At 36.8% G+C, this 19851-nt stretch overlaps 1 protein-coding gene across 1 annotated transcript in view; it reads left to right on the top strand.

Annotated features, from left to right (window-relative positions):
- The window catches only part of ADAM18 (ADAM metallopeptidase domain 18), a 101050-nt gene that overhangs the window by 45395 nt on the left and 35804 nt on the right, over positions 1-19851 (top strand). Inside the window, exons 13-14 of the mRNA XM_055570039.1 lie at positions 6696-6791; positions 14080-14278. Coding sequence (XP_055426014.1) covers positions 6696-6791; positions 14080-14278 — 295 coding nt within the window. The remainder of the gene's footprint in view (positions 1-6695; positions 6792-14079; positions 14279-19851) is intronic.

Genomic DNA, 19851 nt, shown 5'->3' with positions numbered 1-19851 from the left:
TGTATATTCTACTTTGTTACTACACCAAACTTGAAAAGTGAAAATTTCTAATAGTTGCTTTGTTAATTGTAAAAGCAAAATTTGTGGATTATTTATATCCTATTACGCTAAAACCCACTGGTCTATATCACACTTCAAGTGCACCTTTTGCATGCATATAATTTTCTAATTTCTAACGCTGTTTCACTGAATTATGCAGTTTCTAAATATTGACATTTTTCATTATAAAAGACTATAACCTTGTATTCATTAATATCATCACTAATATCATCAGAAAAGTAATGGAAAAATGAAGCCTCTGTGGATGGTAAAATTTTCCAAAATTCTAATTTTCACTTGAAAGATTCAAATTCAGTTGTGTCTACCAAATACCCGAGCCTGAAAAACCGTGGTTTGTCTGTCAGTTGTTCTCGCAAGTAAAAACGCTTTCTATGGTACGTGTGACTAGTCAATCTGTAATGCAAACAATCATAAAAGTGTTTTCCTTGAGAATCTATAATAATGGAGAATATATAGTGATTATGGATAAAAGGTGCTGATGAATGGTCTCTGTTTGTCACACGATATTAGAGGAATGTTCAAAGGTTAAAATTCAACAAATTTAGTAGTTTTTTACTTCTTTACCAAAGACCTCCTTCAGTGAAGCTGTTGAGTACCTGATGGTGAATAATACAATTACCAAAAGCTTTGATTTAAACTAGACCTCCAGCAGTTTCATATACAATTGCTTTTACCCAATCAATGCAAATATCAACACAATATAAAAGACAAATAAAGTCTAATTATTATTAAGAATCTGTTGGCCTTATAGACACAATTAAAAATATTTTAGAGATCTCCCAAGATCTGCCAACTACATTTGGAGAGCTTATAGTTTGAACTAGTTGCCAGATAGTAAACATAAAATTTTTGACTAATTTTAATAGTAAAGAAAAATTCAGTATTATGAAGTCACACACACAAACACACAGTATAGTCTAGTGTAACAAACATAGATGCGAGTTTTCTATGATAAAATATTGACAAGTAAATTCATGGTAAAGAATCTGCCTGCAGGGTGGGAGACCCGGGTTCGATCCCTGGGTTGGGAAGATCCCCTGGAGGAGGGCATGGCAACCCACACCAGTATTCTTGACTAGAGAATCCCCATCGACAGAGGAGCCTGGTAGGCTAGAATCCATGGGGTCACAGAGTCGGACATGACTAAATGACTAAGCACAAATTACATACATAATCAAAAGCAAAGTCTGCCCAATTGAGGTTTATCTGGAAGAACACAAACTAAACTTATCCATGTGATTATTATACTAAACAAAGAAATAAAAACATATCACAACTAATTGAGGAAGAATCTTTAACACTAAATACTCCTTCTTCAAAAATGTACTTCAGAATAAAATTTAGTATCAGTTTTAAGAAACTTTCTAGCAGTAATTTATAACAAATTTAATATATAATAGTGACTCATTAGAAACACATCCATTATATTTGATAATAAAAAAAAGTGTCATTGCTGTTAGAGTACAATAGTGGAATACCTGAGACAAAAAGTAATAGTCTTTATTTTTTTAAAAGTCAATAAATAATTAGAAAATGAAATAACAGAGGCGTGTTTACTACACTCTTTAAAAAAAAGCTATGTAACAAATTGGTGTAAAGTTAATGAGTTCTTTCCAGTACATTGAAAGTCTAAATGATTTAACAAAACTGAAAGATAACACAGAAATTGCAATAAATAGCTGTTTTTTTAGAGTCAAATTGCATTCAATTTACTCTTTATTAAATCCCAATCAACACACCCGTTTTAACCTGAATTGAACTACTCTTCTGCAAAAGCAGATCCTAAATTTTATCTAGAAATATAAGTTAAACAAGTGCATTAATCTATTTTAATGTTTTGGAACAATGGCCATAGGAAATTAAATATACATACACACATATGCGCAAGGTGATAATGGCAAAAGAACAACAGCAAAATAACATTAAAGGGAATAGATGGTTCATGGCTTGGTTATTGCTGCATCACCAGCACACAGAATAGTACCTGATATATATTCCAGGCTCAACAAACATTGTTGATTGAGTGAATGCATGGATAATGTAATTCTCATTATAATAACATAGGGTGTGTGCAAGAGGGTGAGGACTGACTCTTTGATACATTTCAAATACCCCATTAGGAACAGTGTTACTTGGAAGGTTTATTCCAAACTTTTTCTTAAAGAGAACTAGGGAAGAATACAAAGGGGCTTTTTTTTTTAAATTTTATTTTATTTTTAAACTTTACAATATTGTATTAGTTTTGCCAAATATCGAAATGAATCTGCCACAGGTATACCTGTGTTCCCCATCCTGAACCCTCTTCCCTCCTCCCTCCCCATACCCTCCCTCTGGGTCGTCCCAGTGCACCAGCCCCAAGCATCCAGTATTGTGCATTGAACCTGGACTGGCGACTCGTTTCATACATGATATTATACATGTTTCAATGCCATTCTCCCAAATCTCCCCACCCTCTCCCTCTCCCACAGAGTCCATAAGACTGTTCTATACATCAGTGTCTCTTTTGCTGTCTCGTACATAGGGTTATTGTTACCATCTTTCTAAATTCCATATATATGCGTTAGTATACTGTATTGGTGTTTTTCTTTCTGGCTTACTTCACTCTGTATAATAGGCTCATTATTATCCACCTCATTAGAACTGATTCAGTGTTTTAAACATTTTTATAGACTGTACTCCATCAAAGTTATTTAAAAATAATGGCTTTATTTCTCTGTGCTATATAATATATCCTTGCTGTTTATTTATTCTATACATAGTAGTGTGTATCTCTTAATGCCCTTATCTTACCCTTACCTCTCTTCCCTTTGCTACCTGGTAACCACTAGCTGTGGGCTTCCCTGGTGGCTCAGTGGTAAAGAATCAGTCTGCCAATGCAGGAGAGGTGACTTTGATCCCTGGGTTGGGAAGATCCCCTGGAGAAGAAAATGGCAACCCATTTCAGTATTCTTGCCTGGGAAATCCCATGGACAGAGAAACCCAGAGGGCTGACAGTCCTTGGGGTGACAAAAGAGTTGGATACTACTTAGTGACTAAACAACCACCCCTAGCTGTATGTTTCAGTTTTGTTATGTCTGTTATTTTTTTCTCTTAGATTTTGCATATGAATGACAACTACAAAGGAACATTTTGGAAAATGAGTTCATTTTGGGGTAATTTTGCCTTACAAAATATCAAAACATACTACAAGGCTGTTAAATTCGGCTCACTGTGATATTGGGCCATTGGCTTAAGAAAAGAAAGTTGACATCTATACATCTGTATCTATTTATATGTCAGCATTTATGCCTATCAACTGATCTAACTCTCTAAATATGAAAAAGTTATATAGATATATAACATTTAATTTCCAGGGTGAAAATAGTTAATGTCATAAGAGTTAGCAATTCAATGCATTCCCTACTAGGAAGGGAGAAACAAGCCCTGATAATGCAGAATCTCAACTATTATCAGCTGGGCTTCCACGTTGTTAGGAGCTGGCCTGCTGCTCACAGACAGGCTGCAGTGTTCCCCTGTTGAAAATGAATGATTTTATACAAGACCAACATCTGTAATCAAAATGGATGAAGGAAAAAGAGTAAAGCTACTCTTTTTTTTTTTTTTTAGTCAAAAGAGAATTTTATTTATTTATTTATTTATTTTTTATTGTTTAACAATTCATTTTTTTCTTATATGATATTATACATGTTTTAATGCCATTCTCCCAAATCATCCCCCTCCCTCCCTCTCCCACAGAGTCCAAAAGACTGTTCTATACATCAGTGTCTCTTTTGCTGTCTCGCATACAGGGTTATTGTTACCATCTTTCTAAATTCCATATATATGCATTAGTATACTGTATTGGTGTTTTTCTTTTCAGCTTACTTCACTCTGTATAATAGGCTCCAGTTTCATCCACCTCATTAGAACTGATTCAAATGTATTCTTTTTAATGGCTGAGTAATACTCCATTGTATATATGTACCACAGCTTTCTTATCCATTCATCTGCGGATGGGCATCTAGGTTGCTTCCATGTCCTGGCTATTATAAACAGTGCTGCGATGAACATTGGGGTACACGTGTCTCTTTCCCTTCTGGTTTCCTCAGTGTGTATGCCCAGCAGTGGGATTGCTGGGTCATAAGGCAGTTCTATTTCCAGTTTTTAAGGAATCTCCACCCTGTTCTGGTTAGTGGCTGTACTAGTTTGCATTCCCACCAACAGTGTAAGAGGGCTCCCTTTTCTCCACACCCTCTCCAGCATTTATTGCTTGTAGACTTTTGGATCACAGCCATTCTGACTGACGTGAAATGGTACCTCATTGTGGTTTTGATTTGCATTTCTCTGATAAGAGAGACCCTCCACTTTATTTCTGAGAAGGGTAAAACCTGAAAATTGTCCAAGTTACAACAGTGACCAAACACCCCCTTTTCCTGGCCAATGAGTAATTCCTGCTTCTTTACCAGTTTCAACCCTGGCGTTAATACTGTCTTTATTCTTGTGTTTGTGTGTGCCCATTCGCTAGGTTGTGTCTGACTTTTTGTGACCCCATGGACTGTAGCCTGCCAGGATCCTCTGTCCATGAAATTTCTCAAGCAAGGATACTAGAATGGGTTGCCATTTCCTATTCCAGGGGATCTTCCTGACCCAAGGATCAAACCTGTGTCTCCTGCATTTGACAGGGAAATTCTTTACCACTGTGCCCCCTGGGAAGCCCCTTTCTTCTTCTAGATAAAAATTATTAAAATACCCAATCATAGATGAACTCCTGGTTTCTGACAGCATCTAGTCTTGCAAACTCCAGACTCTTTAAATCCTCCCCAAATTACCTAAGCCTAGATCCTCTAATTACACACTCTCATGGAGGTGTATACAGTTCCCCATGGCATTTGTTTTCCTTTGCAGAAACTATTAATAAACCCAGCTTGTTCAACTCAGATGTGTCCCAGGTGGATTTTGGGAGGATGGCATTGGCACTTATATCTTCATAAATATCCCCCATTTTATACAAGTGTAAGCTCTGTTTTTGCACTGACACACACACGTGCAGGTGTGTGCATTTATTTATTCCTGTATTCACAAATACAGTGATGAGCAATAAATACTTGAGTAAATATCCCACAAAATATGGAGGGGTACATTTCTGGAAAAAAATCTGTAAGTTTTAGAAAACAACAAAATATCAGTAAAATATTGATAACATTTTATAGTCTTGGCATGTTGGAGGGCTTGGTGATGAGATATAAAATGCAATAGTCATAAAGGAAGAAAAAAGTTGCAAATTATAGGATACAGGAAATGACAGATACCATTAATAAGACAAATAATAGACTTCAAGGAAAAATCATTAACATAGGAGGAAAAGGGTAATTGGAGATTTTTAAAAAGCCAGTCCTATTTAAAGGGGGAAAAAGGAAAATGAATAAACAAAAATCCTTATGCAAAATGGTGAAAATTGTGAGAAGGAATGATTATTCATAAACAAAATTTTACAAAATGCAAAATCATTTTCAAACACACTAGTAATGAGAGAACTAATAATAAAAATAAGGCACCATTTGCAAGTTACCTTGTTATAAATTAAACTGATTGCTCATAATTAGTTTTGACAGACATTGTTTGGTTGTGTATCCTTATTTCCTTCTCATGAAAGAATACATACATGCACATACACTCATGTAATGATATTGAACTTTGGAACATTAAACACTGAAATGGAATACAGAAAAAAGTTATATGCTCTAACTCATTTTTTGAGGATAAGATACCCAGTGAGAACCTGAGGAAACTGCAGAATATGATCACAACTTTAGAGTTTTACTCCATATTTTCTATATTATTTCTATGATGGGAATATTTATGAATACATATCCATTCACATAAACATAAGAAAAATTGGAAACATCTGAAAAATTTTAAATGAAGAAGAATCTTATTAAGGACAAAATCTTTAAAACTTGATTTTTTAGTAAATGGAAGATATTTAATTTTACAAATTTTTAAGAATATAAAAATATTAAACAACATAAATTATATAAATGCAATGCATCTACTTGAAAAATATCTGGTTAACATTATTTAAAATTATCATCTAATTTAAATAATAGTTGACTGCTATTTACCTTGTAAAAATATATATGTCAAAATATCCTTTTTTCAATGTATTTCCATTATAGTAAAGTGTGGTACATGACTCCTATATTAAATATATTTTTGTTATATATATATATAACCTAACTTTTTTTTAGCTTTATTCATAAAGGGAAATTTTAGTAAACAAGTCACTAAAAAGAGAGCTGGGAAAAGTTTTCTCTTGGAAATTCAAATGTTACATTTCCATTTTCATGTTATATTTATGTCCAGGTTATATCCAAATTAATTATAATTTCCATATTATAATTCCAATTGATTAATTACCACATATTTTAAATATTCAATGCAAATGATCAACTGTTATTTTAGATATTATTGATTTAGTTCTTATAGTTGCATGTGCCTTTGAGAATTCTAGAAATAGTAAAATAATAAAGCTTCACTAAACATAAGTATATTATATAGTTGAAAAGTTGAACACAATAGAGTACTAAGTAGAAGCTGAGAAACAAGAACCAGTAAGTGGTGGAACTAAAATGGTATTTCTTCTTATGAAATTTTAGGAATGTCAGTTTAAGAATTGCTGTGATTATAATACATGTAAACTGAAAGGCCCAGTACAGTGTGCTTCTGGTTCATGCTGTACGTCAAAATGTGAGGTGAGTTTCCAACATTTATGTTGATGATTGAACTGTCATAATAGAATGCTATATGAACTGAATTAATGCAGAATTGAAGAAACAATTCTTCAATTGGAACAAAGTAGAGAGTGCATGAACAATCACGGGCATTAAGGACAAATATGATGAGATAAATAAGACATCTAAGATTAGTACTGATTCTTCCATTATGCTGAAACCTCAGTTTACCGTCTTCTAATTTATCTGATAAAGAGTAGAATAAGCATATACAGTCCAGTACAAAAAAAAAAAAAAATAGGCTCTTAAAGCAATTGTAAAGTCAAATGACTAACAGAAAAAATATAACAGAAATAGCAGACAAATGTGAAACACAATGTGTGAAAGTGAAAGTCGCTGAGTCGTGTCAAAGTTTTTGTGACCATGTATAGCCCCTGTATCAGTTCAGTTCAGTTCAGGTCGGTCCTTTTGATCCCATGGACTGCAGCATGCCAGGCCTCCCTGTCCATCACCAACTCCCAGAGTTTACTCAAGCTCATGTCCATTGAGTCGGTAATGCCATCCAACCATCGTATCGTCTGTTGTCCCCTTCCCATCCTGCCTTCAATCTTTCCCAGTATCAGGGTCTTTTCCAATGAGTCAGTTCTTTGAATCAGATGGCCAGAGCACTGGAGTTTCAGCTTCAGCATCAGTTCTTCCAATGCATAGTTAGGACTGATTTCCTTTAGGATGGACTGGTTGGATCTCCTTGCAGTCCAAGGGACTCTCAAGAGTCTTCTCCAACACCACAGTTCAAAAGCATCAATTTTTTTGGTGCTCAGCTTTCTTTATAGTTCAACCTCACATCAATGTATGACTACTGGAAAAAACATAGCTTTGACTAGATGGACATTTATCAGCAAATTAATGTCTCTGCTATTGAATATGCTGTGTGGTTAGTCATAACTTTTCTTCCAAGGAACAAGTGTCTTAATTCATGGCTGCAGCCACCATCTGCAGTGATTTTTGAGCCACTAAAAACAAAGTGTGACACTGTTTCCACTGTTTCCCCATCTATTTCCCATGAAGTGATGGGACCAGATGCCACGATCTTAGTTTTCTGAATGTTGAGCTTTAAGCCAACTTTTTCACTCTCCTCTTTCACTTTCATCAAGAGGCTCTTTAGTTCTTCTTTGCTTTCTGCCATAAAGGTTGTATCATCCGTATATCTGAGATTATTGATATTTCTCCTGGCAACCTTGATTCCAGCTTGTGCTTCATCCAGCCCAGCATTTCTCATGATGTACTCTGCCTATAAGTAAAATAAGCAGGGTGACATTATACAGCCTTAATGTACTCCTTTCCTGATTTGGAAACAGTCTGTTGTTCTATGTCCAGTTCTAACTGTTGCTTCCTGACCTGCATACAGATTTCTTAAGAGGCAGGTCAGGTAGTCAAATATTTCCATCTCTTTAAGAATTTTCCACAGTTTATTGTGGTCCACACAGTCAAAAGCTTTGGCATAGTCAATAAAGCAGAAGTAGGTGTTTTTCTGAAACTCTTTTGCTCTTTTCATGATCCAACGAATGTTAGAACTTGATCTCTGGTTCCTCTGCCTTTTCTAAATCCAGCGTGACATCTGGAAGCTCACAGTTCACGTACTCTTGAAGCCTGGCTTGGAGAATTTTGAGCATTACTTAGCTAGCATGTGAGATGAGTGCAATAGGGCAGTAGTTAGCGCATTCTTTGGCATTGCCTTTCTTTGGGATTGGAATGAAAACTGACCTTTTCCAGCCCTGTGGCCACTGCTGCATTTCCAAATTTGTTGGCATATTGAGTGCAGCACTTTCACAGCATCGTCTTAAGATATGAAATAGCTCAACTGGAATTCCATCACCTCCACTAGCTTTGTTCGTAGTGATGTTTCCTAAGTCCCACTTGACTTCGCATTCCAGGATGTCTGGCTCTAGGTGAGTGATCACACCATCATGATTATCTGGGTCATGAAGATCTTTTTTTGTACAGTTCTGTATATTCTTGTCACCTCTTCCTAATATCTTCTGCTTCTGTTAGGTCCATACCATTGCTGTCCTTTTTGTGCCCAATTTGCATGAAATGTTCCCTTGGTATCTCTAATTTTCTTGAAGAGATCTCTAGTCTTTCCCATTCTATTGTTTACCTCTATTTCTTTGCATTGATCACTGAGGAAGGCTTTCTTATCTCTCCTTCCTATTCTTTGGAATTCTGCATTCAGATGGGTATATCTTTCCTTTTCTACTTTGCCTTTTACTTCTCTTCTATTCACGGCTATTTGTAAGGCCTCCTCAGACAACCATTTTGCCTTTTTGCATTTCTTTTCCTTGGGGATGGTCTTGATCCCTGCCTGCTGTACAATGTCACGAACCTCCATTCATAGATCTTCAGGCACTCTGTCTAACATATCTAATCAACTAGATCTTGAATCTATTTGTCACTTCCACTGTATAATCATAAGGAATTTGATTTAGGTCACACCTGAATGGTCTAGTGGTTTTCCCTACTTTCTTCAATTTCAGTCTGAATTTGGCAATAAGGAGTTCATGGTCTGTGCCACAGTCAGCTCCTGGTCTTGTTTTTGCTGACTGTATAGACCTTCTACATCTTTGGCTGAAAATAATATAATCAGTCTGATTTCAGTATTGACCATCTAGTGATATCCATGTGTTAAGTCTTCTATTGTGTTGTTGGAAGAGGGTGTTTGCTATGACCAGTGCGTTCTCTTGGCAAAACTCTTATTAGCCTTTGCCCTGCTTCATTCTGTACTCCAAGGCCAAATTTGCCTGTTACTCCAGGTATTTTTTACTTCCTACTTTTGCATTCTGGTCCCTTATAATGAAAAGGACATCTTTTTTTGGTGTTAGTTCTAGAAGGTCTTGTAGGTCTTCATAAAACCGTTCAGCTTCTTCAGCATTACTGGTCAGGGCATAGACTTGGATTACCGTAATATTGAATGGTTTGCCTTGGAAATGAACAGAGATCATTCTTTCATTTTTGAGATTGCATCCAAGTACTGCATTTCAGACTCTTTGGTTGACTATGATGGCTACTCCATTTCTTCTAAGGGATTCTTGCCCATAGTAATAGATAGGTCATCTGAGTTAAATTCACCCATTCCAGTCCATTTTAGTTCTCTGATTCCTAGAATATCGATGTTCACTCTTGCTATCTCCTGTTTGACCACTTCCAATTTGCCTTGACTCATGGACCTAACATTCCAGGTTCCTATGGAATATTGCTCTTCACAGCATCAGACTTTACTTCCATCACCAGTCGCATCCACAACTGGGTGCTGTTTTTGCTTGGCTCCATCTCTTCTTTCTTTCTGGAGTTATTTCTCTACTGTTCTCCAGTAGCATATTTAGCACCTACCTACCTGGGGAATTCATCTTTCAGTGTCCTATCTTTGTGCCTTTTCATACTGTTCATGGGGTTCTCAAGGCAAGAATACTGAACCTTGTGTGCACCAGGCCCTGTATATTTCATGGAATTCTCCAAGCCAGAATACAGGAGTGGGTAGGTAGCCTTTCCCTTCTACAAGAGATCTTCCCAACCTAGGGATCGAACCCAGGTCTCCACACTGCAGGCGGATTCTTTACCAGCTTAGCCATGAGGGAAGTCCAAATGTGTAGGGTAGCAAAAATACAAAGAATCCTCATACATTAATAAATCAAAGTTGAGTCACACACCACACACACAAACACACACAGTGGCAAATGGAGTACAATTTACAACAATGAAAAGTATAATTGTTCAGTGTGTGCACCGATCATCTGCATTAATTAAGATAAACACAAATAAAAAGATAACACAATATTATAGAGCAGTTATCCAATAGCAATTTTAAAAGCAATGCCAGATATTATCTAAGGAATGGGACTAAAAATCTTTTTTGCATAGTGTTTTTGGAAATTTTAATTACTTTAATCCCTTTCTTGAGCAATTTTTGCATGTTCTGAATAGAGTATAAATTATTATGTTAATTGATTATTATGAGTTTATGTCTTACATATATACCCTAGAAACATGACCATGTGTGGAAAGCTCAGGGAAAAAAAAAAAGTATTAATTACAGGATAATTTGCAGTAGCAAATCTTAAAGGCAAACTTAATATTTACTATTGTTGTAATGGTTACATAAATTATTGAATATAGTACAAGAGTTAATAAGTTCAGGCTAAATATGTATGCACTTAGAAAGCAAGTTTCATAATGCAAAATATTTTAATTCCAACTCTGGTAAGTTATATACACATAAACATTCCATATATTCTTTTTTCTCATTTTTTTTCAATTAGAGTATGATTCATTAGAGTAAAATTATTTTAGTGAATGCTTCTGAGTATTATGACAAACATATTCAACCTGATAACTAGCCCCACAATCATAGGATAGGCAATTTCATTACCAATTCTCTCAAACCCCCCTACCTCCATGCCCCTCTGTAGACAGTTCACACCTCCACCCACAGGCCCTAGTAACTACAGATCTGTTTTCTGCATTTCTGATTCTGCAAAAGCAAATTGCATTTTATTGAATCTCATGTGTGTAAACATTATAAATAGGCATCTTCAGTTCAGTCACACAGTGATATTCGACTCTTTGCAATCCCATCAGCTGCAGCATGCCAGGCCTCCCTGTCCATCACCAACCCCCAGAGCTTGCTCAAACTCATGTCCATTGAGTCGGTGATGCCATCCAACCATCTCATCCTCTGTCATCCTGTTCTCCTCCTGCCTACAATCTTTCCCAGCATCAGGGTCTTTTCTAAGGAATCAGTTCTTCACATCAGGTGGCTAAAGTATTGGAACTTCACTTTCAGCACCAGTCCTCCCAATGACTATTCAGGATTGATTTCCTTTAGGATTGACTGGTTTGATATCCTTGCACTCCAAGGGACTCTCAAAAGTTTTCTCCAACACCACAGTTCTTAGCATTATGCATTTGAGCTTCATTTATGTTGTGTTTATCAGTAATTCATTCCTTTTTTTATTGCTGAATAGTATTGCAAGCAGTTTAAGGATGTACCACAGTTTGTTAATACAGTTCCCAGTTGAGGGACATTTGGTTCACTTTCCATTTGGGGTGGTGAAAATACAGCTGCTATAAAAATATTCATAAGCAGATTTTGCATGAATATTAGGGTTTTTTCACTTAGATAACTATAAATGAAATTGTTGGTTTGTACAGTAAGTGTATATGGAGTTTTATAGGAAACTGTAAACCTATATTCCAAACTGGCTATACTATTTTGAATTCCCAGTAGCTATTTATGAGCCTTGCAAGTGGTCTGCAAACTAAATATAGACTCTAAAACTGCACAACATGATTTGATTTTGTCATTGCTACCGGTTTATTATTTAACCTTAAAAAATCATTTTACTATTAATAGTTTCTCTGAGTGTACAGATCTTTGATCAATCAGAGTTTGGTTTCATATAATACACCACTTCATAAATGGAGGTGGACCTTATATAAAAGAACAGCTCTCACATATTATAAACACAAAATATTTTGTTACTTGTTTTGCTTTATATAGTCTTATTTTTTAGAACAAGTAAGGTGAGGAAAACAGAATTTTGCAATTAACATAATTTATTCCATTTCTGGGTCTCTTTATTTCCTTCTGTAAATTTCTGCTGAGTACATACTCCTTATATCTGAAGACTTCCTTTACTATTCCTTGTCATTTCTATCTGCTGAAATCAATTCTCTTAGTTATTATGTTCCTGGGCAAGTCTTTATTTCACAGTCATTATTGAAAGATATATTTCCTAAGAATGGAATTCTGGGTTGAAAGAGTTTCTTTTTCATGCAATCCTTTATAAGATGCCATTTAATTCATGTATTGCTCATTTTTGTCTCAGTCTGTTAAGTATTAAGTCAATGGAACTGGCTTGTAGAGTGTGTGTGTTACTTCAACATGCATAGAATGTCAGCTTCTGGCCATGGTGAACTTCATCATAGAAGGCAACGATGCCTGATTAAGTCAACAGGGAATAAATATATGATCATAAATGTACTCTTTATCTGAGCTATAAAAAGAGGACTTTTAGCTTGCAAATGATAAACATAATGGTGATGATGACAGCAAAGATAATAGCTACTCCACATATTGTTAACCATATGTTGTTCAAGCACTTGTTACATTAATTCAGTTTAATACTAACAAGAACCTTACGAGAGAATGATTATTATCCCAAGTTTACAAATGAGGAATTATGTGTCTCACTCACACAAATAAGTTAGTAAAAGTCCAAGCAAGATATTAAAACCAGGAAGCTTTTTAAAAAAATTTCTTCTATATTGGACTATAGTTGATTTACAATGTTGTACTAGTTTTGGGTGTACAGCTAAGGGATTCAGTTATACAAATTATATATGCATAATTATTTTTCCATTTAGGTTATTACAGAATATTGAGGAGAGTTCCCTGTGCTATACAGTAGGTCTTTTTTGGTTATCTATTTTAAATATAGTGGCGTATATGAAACCAGGGAGTTTGTCTCCTGGGTATCTCCAAGAAGAAAATGGTAGAGGCAATGTTTCTTCAATTTTGAGGAGCAAGTATGCTTCATCTGTTTCATCTGTCTCCATCCAAATGCTGGTTAGTCTGGTGGTCTTTTGATGTAAAACACAAAACTCTGGTGGAGGATCCTTTTAGCCTTTGAGACAGTAACTTTTCCTCAGGCTTCATCATCAATACTCTGCATGCCTTTTCCTTCAGAGAACTCAGCAGTAGGGCTCTGTAATCCTCTCTAGTATCAATATGGTAAGTTCCCTACCTATGAACCTCTGTCAAATATGGCAAATGTGCATTTGCTTCCCCAAGGAACCAGAACCCATGCTATTAACATCAAGCATGATCAAAACATCACCCTCCATCTCCTATTCCTGATGATCCTTCAGCTCTCCATCTCTCACCTGGTCTCGCTCCTCCAGTCAGTAATTCTTGCCTGTTCTCTTGATGCCAGCCCCTGGATACCAGCTGTTGTGCTGTACTAATGTATTGTCCAAGATGTTATAAGATTTAAAATGTTTATTGTTTGGGTTTTTTATGTATTATTTGTGTGAAAAGGACAATAAATCTGTTACCGTATGGTGCTGTACAGCCAACTGTGTTAGTTAAGTGCCTAGGCTAACTTTGTTGGATTTATGAACAAATCGGATTTCCAAGTGGAGTAGAATGCGTTGATATGTAGGAGACTCGCTGTAATCAGGCACATCTCATTTTCTTTTCAGTAAGAAATTGAGACTAGTCGCTCATGGAACATGATTTTCATTTTCCTCCTAGATATCAGTAGCAGGCACTCCCTGTAGAAAGAGTGTGGATCCAGAGTGTGATTTTACTGAGTATTGCAATGGGACTTCCAGTAATTGCGTTCCTGACACATATGCCATGAATGGCCAGTTGTGCAGGTTGGGGAATGCATATTGTTACAACGGGCGATGCCAAACTACTGACAACCAGTGTGCCAAGGTATTTGGAAAAGGTATTGCTCTTTTTTATATATTTCTTTTTTCTTGTCTTTGATGAAGCAGTGAAAATTAATAATTTTATTAAGCCTCAATTTCAGGGTACATATCTTCTTCTTCTTTTTTTTTTAAGTGTTGAGCACCTTTAATGTAGGCTGGGTTAGGTATATTAAATGCATTTTTGTTATTTTCAACTGAAAATGGTTTATTGAGATACAACTCCATTATGAGGTGAAAAAAATTTATAAATAATGTCATTGTACAGATGTATTACAGTGGATTTATTTATCTGTTCAACCAATGAAGAATAGTTGGACTGATTTCCAGCTTTTGGTCATCATCAAATATAGCCGCTATGAATATTCATGTACATATCTTCTTAATATCCTGCATGATCCTTGGGGTGGATATTTAAAGCACTTTCATACCAGAGGACACAGTAAAGCACTTCTGAAACTGGTTGATTTGTTATCTGAACAAGCACCTTTGACATGGAACACCATGTTTACTTTAAATAATGATTGAGACAAATGATGTTGATTAAGAGTTGGGTATTTGGAAGACATCAAAAATGAAGTGAGCATGTAATTTCAAGGAAAATAACTGGCCAAATCTGTTGCTAAGGCTAAAACTCAAAATTTTTCAACTGAAACTTTGGGTTTTAGAAGCATCATTTGCCTCTGTGATTTGACAGCTTCCCCACACACTTAAAGTTAAGTGTAGAAATTTAAATTAAAATTAACAGTATTGGGGCTTCTCTGGTGGCTCAGATGGTAAAGAACCCACCTGCAATGCAGGAGACCCAGGTTTGATCCCTTGGTGAGGAAGGTGCCCTGGAGTAGAACACGGCAACCCACTCCAGTATTCTTGCCTGGATGATCCCATGGACAGAGGAGCCTGGCGGGCTACAGTAAATGGTATGGCAAAGAGTCAGGGACAACTGAGTGACTAACACACACAATATTAGTATTAATATGATTGTTACTGCGAACTTTTTATAAGTAGATTGCTTATCTCCATTTTGTTTCCTTTTTCTTCTGGGGAACATATTCCTTCTTTGCCTCATTTTGCCTGATTCTCTGTTTACATTTCTATGTATTAGGTGGGTTGGGGGCTTCCCAGGTGGCACTAGTGGTAAAGAACCCACCTGCCAATGCAGGAGACATAAGAGATGCAAGTTCAATCCCTGGGTCGGAGGGCATGGCAACCCACTCCAGTTTTCTTGCTTGGCGAATCCCACAGACAGAGGAGCCTGGTGGGCTACAGTCCATAGGTTTGCACAGAGTCGGACATGACTTAGCATGCAGCACACTTTAGATGGGTTGATTTCATTTTATAGCACACTTTCTATGGAACCCAGCAGCACGCTGCTCTCCATTCTCCAGAGCTGTGGCTCAAAGGGTACCCTTAATGTGGACTACAGGGCCTGCAAGGTCCTGGATCTGGTCTGGACCCACTGATGGGAGGTGTCAGGTCCCAGAGCACCTGGGCAGGGCCTGGAGGGTCCTGTCTTATATATTTATCTTAAATTTGGATCCCTGTCTAAGATATAATAGATATCACACAGCTCTAGAAGTGGAAGAACTGAATCACAAGGTCAGTAAAGATTAAATTTAAATGAAGGAAGATTAGTTTTTGTAGGAGTGTTTCAGACTTTCAGGATAGTATTGTGCATTCCTTTTCTTAACGGTTTGGTTTTTGGTTTGGATCTTAACTTCCTCATCAAAAAGATCCATATTTACAGCTCAAATTAAGAGCTATATTTATGTATATAGAGATTGGAATGGAAAGTTAGTAGATTCCATAATTTTACTGAACTTCCTCTTACTTTACCATTCATAACCTAATTTTAGTGGCCTGAAACTTAAAAAGTTCAGAATGAACTTCATTCTGAAAGTATAGAATCATATTTCCTCACTGAAGAACTGATAGGATAACAGTTGTCTCAGGCAAATGATTAAAATTTGTTTTTATACTTCACTTTTTTTTCTTTTAATTTTCAATTTAATGTTTAGCGGATATTTTCTTTTTAATAAAAAGTGACATTTCACACTTTATGGATCTCCTCTGTTAATGGAACTTTGTTAGTTTTCACACTCTCCGTTTGAACATCAAACTGTTTATAGAAATAGGTTTAAGAAAACAGAAAGAGAAGCCAATCAGCAAATGTACCTTGAACACCTACTACATGCCTATTCTTTTTGTTTTTTTAATTTTATTTTATTTTTAAACTTTACAATATTGTATTAGTTTTGCCAAACATCGAAATGAATCTGCCACAGGTATACCTGTGCTCCCCATCCTGAACCCTCCTCCCTCCTCCCTCCCCATACCTTCCCTCTGGGTCGTCCCAGTGCACCAGCCCCAAGCATCCAGTATCGTGCATCGAACCTGGACTGGCAACTCATTTCATACATGATATTATACATGTTTCAATGCCATTCTCCCAAATCTCCCCACCCTCTCCCTCTCCCACAGAGTCCATAAGACTGATCTATATATCAGTATCTCTTTTGCTGTCTCGTATACAGGGTTATTGTTACCATCTTTCTAAATTCCATATATATGCGTTAGTATACTGTATTGGTGTTTTTCTTTCTGGCTTACTTCACTCTGTATAATAGGCTCCAGTTTCATCCACCTCATTAGAACTGATTCAAATGTATTCTTTTTAATGGCTGAGTAATACTCTATTGTGTATATGTACCACAGCTTTCTTATCCATTCATCTGTGGATGGGCATCTAGGTTGCTTCCATGTCCTGGCTATTATAAACAGTGCTGCAATGAACATTGGGGTACATGTGTCTCTTTCCCTTCTGGTTTCCTCAGTGTGTATGCCCAGCAGTGGGATTGCTGGATCATAAGGCAGTTCTGTTTCCAGTTTTTTAAGTAATCTCCACACTGTTCTCCATAGTGGCTGTACTAGTTTGCATTCCCACCAACAGTGTAAGAGGGTTCCCTTTTCTCCACACCCTCTCCAGCATTTATTGCTTGTAGACTTTTGGATTGCAGCCATTCTGAGTGGGGTGAAATGGTACCTCATTGTGGTTTTGATTTGCATTTCTCTGATAATGAGTGATGTTGAGCATCTTTTCATGTGTTTGTTAGCCATCTGTATGTCTTCTTTGGAGAAATGTCTGTTCAGTTTTTTGGCCCATTTTTTGATTGGGTCATTTATTTTTCTGGAGTTGAGCTGTAGGAGTTGCTTGTATATTTTTGAGATGTTTGTCAGTTGCTTCATTTGCTATTACTTTCTCCCATTCTGAAGGCTGCCTTTTCACCTTGCTTATAGTTTCCTTTGTTGTGCAGAAGCTTGTAAGTTTAATTAGGTCCCATTTGTTTATTTTTGCTTTTATTTCCAATATTCTGGGAGGTAGGTCATAGAGGATCCTGCTGTGATATATGTCAGAGAGTGTTTTGCCTATGTTCTCCTCTAGGAGTTTTATACTTTCTGGTCTTAGTTTAGATCTTTAATCCATTTTGAGTTTATTTTTGTGTATGGTGTTAGAAAGTGTTCTAGTTTCATTCTTTGACAAGCGGTTGACCAGATTTCCCAGCACCACTTGTTAAAGAGATTGTTTTTAATCCATTGTATATTCTTGCCTCTTTTGTCAAAGATAAGGTGTTCATATGTGTGTGGATTTATTTCTGGGCTTTCTATTTTGTTCCATTGATCAATATTTCTGTCTTTGTGCCAGTACCATACTGTCTTGATGACTGTGGCTTTGTAGTAGAGCCTGAAGTCAGGCAGGTTGATTCTTCCAATTCCATTTTTCTTTCTCAAGATTGCTTTGGCTATTCGAGGTTTTTTTGTATTTCCATACAAATTATGAAATTATTTGTTCTAGCTCTGTGAAGAATACCGTTGGTAGCTTGATTGGGATTGCATTGAATCTATAATTTGCTTTAGGTAGTATACTCATTTTCACTATATTGATTCTTCCGATCCATGAACATAGTATATTTTTCCATCTATTAGTGTCCTCTTTGATTTCTTTCACCAGTGTTTTATAGTTTTCTATATATAGGTCTTTAGTTTCTTTAGGTAGATATATTCCTAAGAGCTGAACAAAGGCCCTTTAGTTTAACAATTAGACAGAGTAGCAGGGTTCTGCGAGGCAGACCATTATGTATACTCATAATAGCCAAAGCAAGGAAAAGCAAGTCAAAGAAACAGTTCCAACATGAAGTCAGAACTGGCTCTTCCCTGCAATAGGATGATTTGAATTCAGACTGAGTGGAAGGGCCTCCCTATTAACTTATATAGTTAAAATCAGAGGATAGAGAAAGTTGAAGACTTCCCAAGTTGAAGGAACTCCAGGAAAGGTTAAATTGTCAATCAAATCTATTATGCCAGGTTAAGGATCTGGTTGGGAAGAAAACAAGAACCTTGCATTGAGGATAGGAGGAGTTAAAGATATGTCCCCATAACTTTTGAGCATCCAGACTTCTCTGAAACTTTTGAATCTATAAATATCAAACTGCCCCCTGTCATACCAACACCTGTACCCAATCTGGCATAGGGATGTTCCCCTGGCTTGAAAATAATACAGAAGTCTGTGCAGACTAAAGAAAAGATGCACAATGTGGGCATGAAAGTTGTTTTATCTGGGGCAAGATTAGGACTGCAGCCTGGGAGACAGGCCCTCAGATAGCTCTGAGCAACTGCTCCAAAGATGTAGTGGAAGAAGGCCAATGCATATGATTATGGTGAAGGTGGAGTACATGCAATCAAGTGCATACTTTACAAAAGGTTTTCTGCTAATCATGAGGAGCTGACCTGCCTCTTGAGAAATCTGTATGCAGGTCAGGAAGCAACAGTTAGAACTGGACATGGAGCAACAGACTGGTTCCAAATAGGAAAAGGAGTACGTCAAGGCTGTATATTGTCAGCCTGCTTATTTAACTTATAAGCAGAGTACATCATGAGAAACGCTGGGCTGGAAGAAGCACAAGCTGGAATCAAGATTGTCGGGAGAAATATCAATAACCTCAGATATGCAGATGACACCACCCTTATGGCAGAAAGTGAAGAGGAACTCAAAAGCCTCTTGATGAAGGTGAAAGTGGAGAGTGAAAAAGTTGGCTTAAAGCTCAACATTCAGAAAATGAAGATCATGGCATCTGGTCCCATCACTTCATGGGAAATAGATGGGGAAACAGTGGAGACAGTGGCAGACTTTATTTTGGGGGACTCCAAAATCACTGCAGATGGTGACTGCAGCCATGAAATTAAAAGACGCTTACTCCTTGGAAGGAAAGTTATGACCAACCTAGATAGCATATTCAAAAGCAGAGACATTACTTTGCCAACAAAGGTCCATCTAGTCAAGGCTATGGTTTTTCCAGTGGTCATGTATGGATGTGAGAGTTGTACTGTGAAGAAAGCTGAGTGCCAAAGAACAGATGCTTTTGAACTATGGTGTTGAAGAAGACTCTTGAGAGTCCCTTGGACTGCAAGGAGATCCAACCAGTCCATTCGAAAGGAGATCAGCCCTTGGATTTCTTTGGAGGGAATGATGCTGAAGCTGAAACTCCAGTACTTTGGCCACCTCATGCGAAGAGCTGACTCATTGGAAAAGACTCTG

The sequence above is a fragment of the Bubalus kerabau genome, chromosome 2 (assembly GCF_029407905.1).
Source record: "Bubalus kerabau isolate K-KA32 ecotype Philippines breed swamp buffalo chromosome 2, PCC_UOA_SB_1v2, whole genome shotgun sequence".
In the NCBI taxonomy this organism is placed as follows: Eukaryota; Metazoa; Chordata; class Mammalia; order Artiodactyla; family Bovidae; genus Bubalus; species Bubalus kerabau.
Note: the sequence above shows the minus strand (reverse complement) of the source record. Positions and strands in the feature narration are given on the sequence as shown.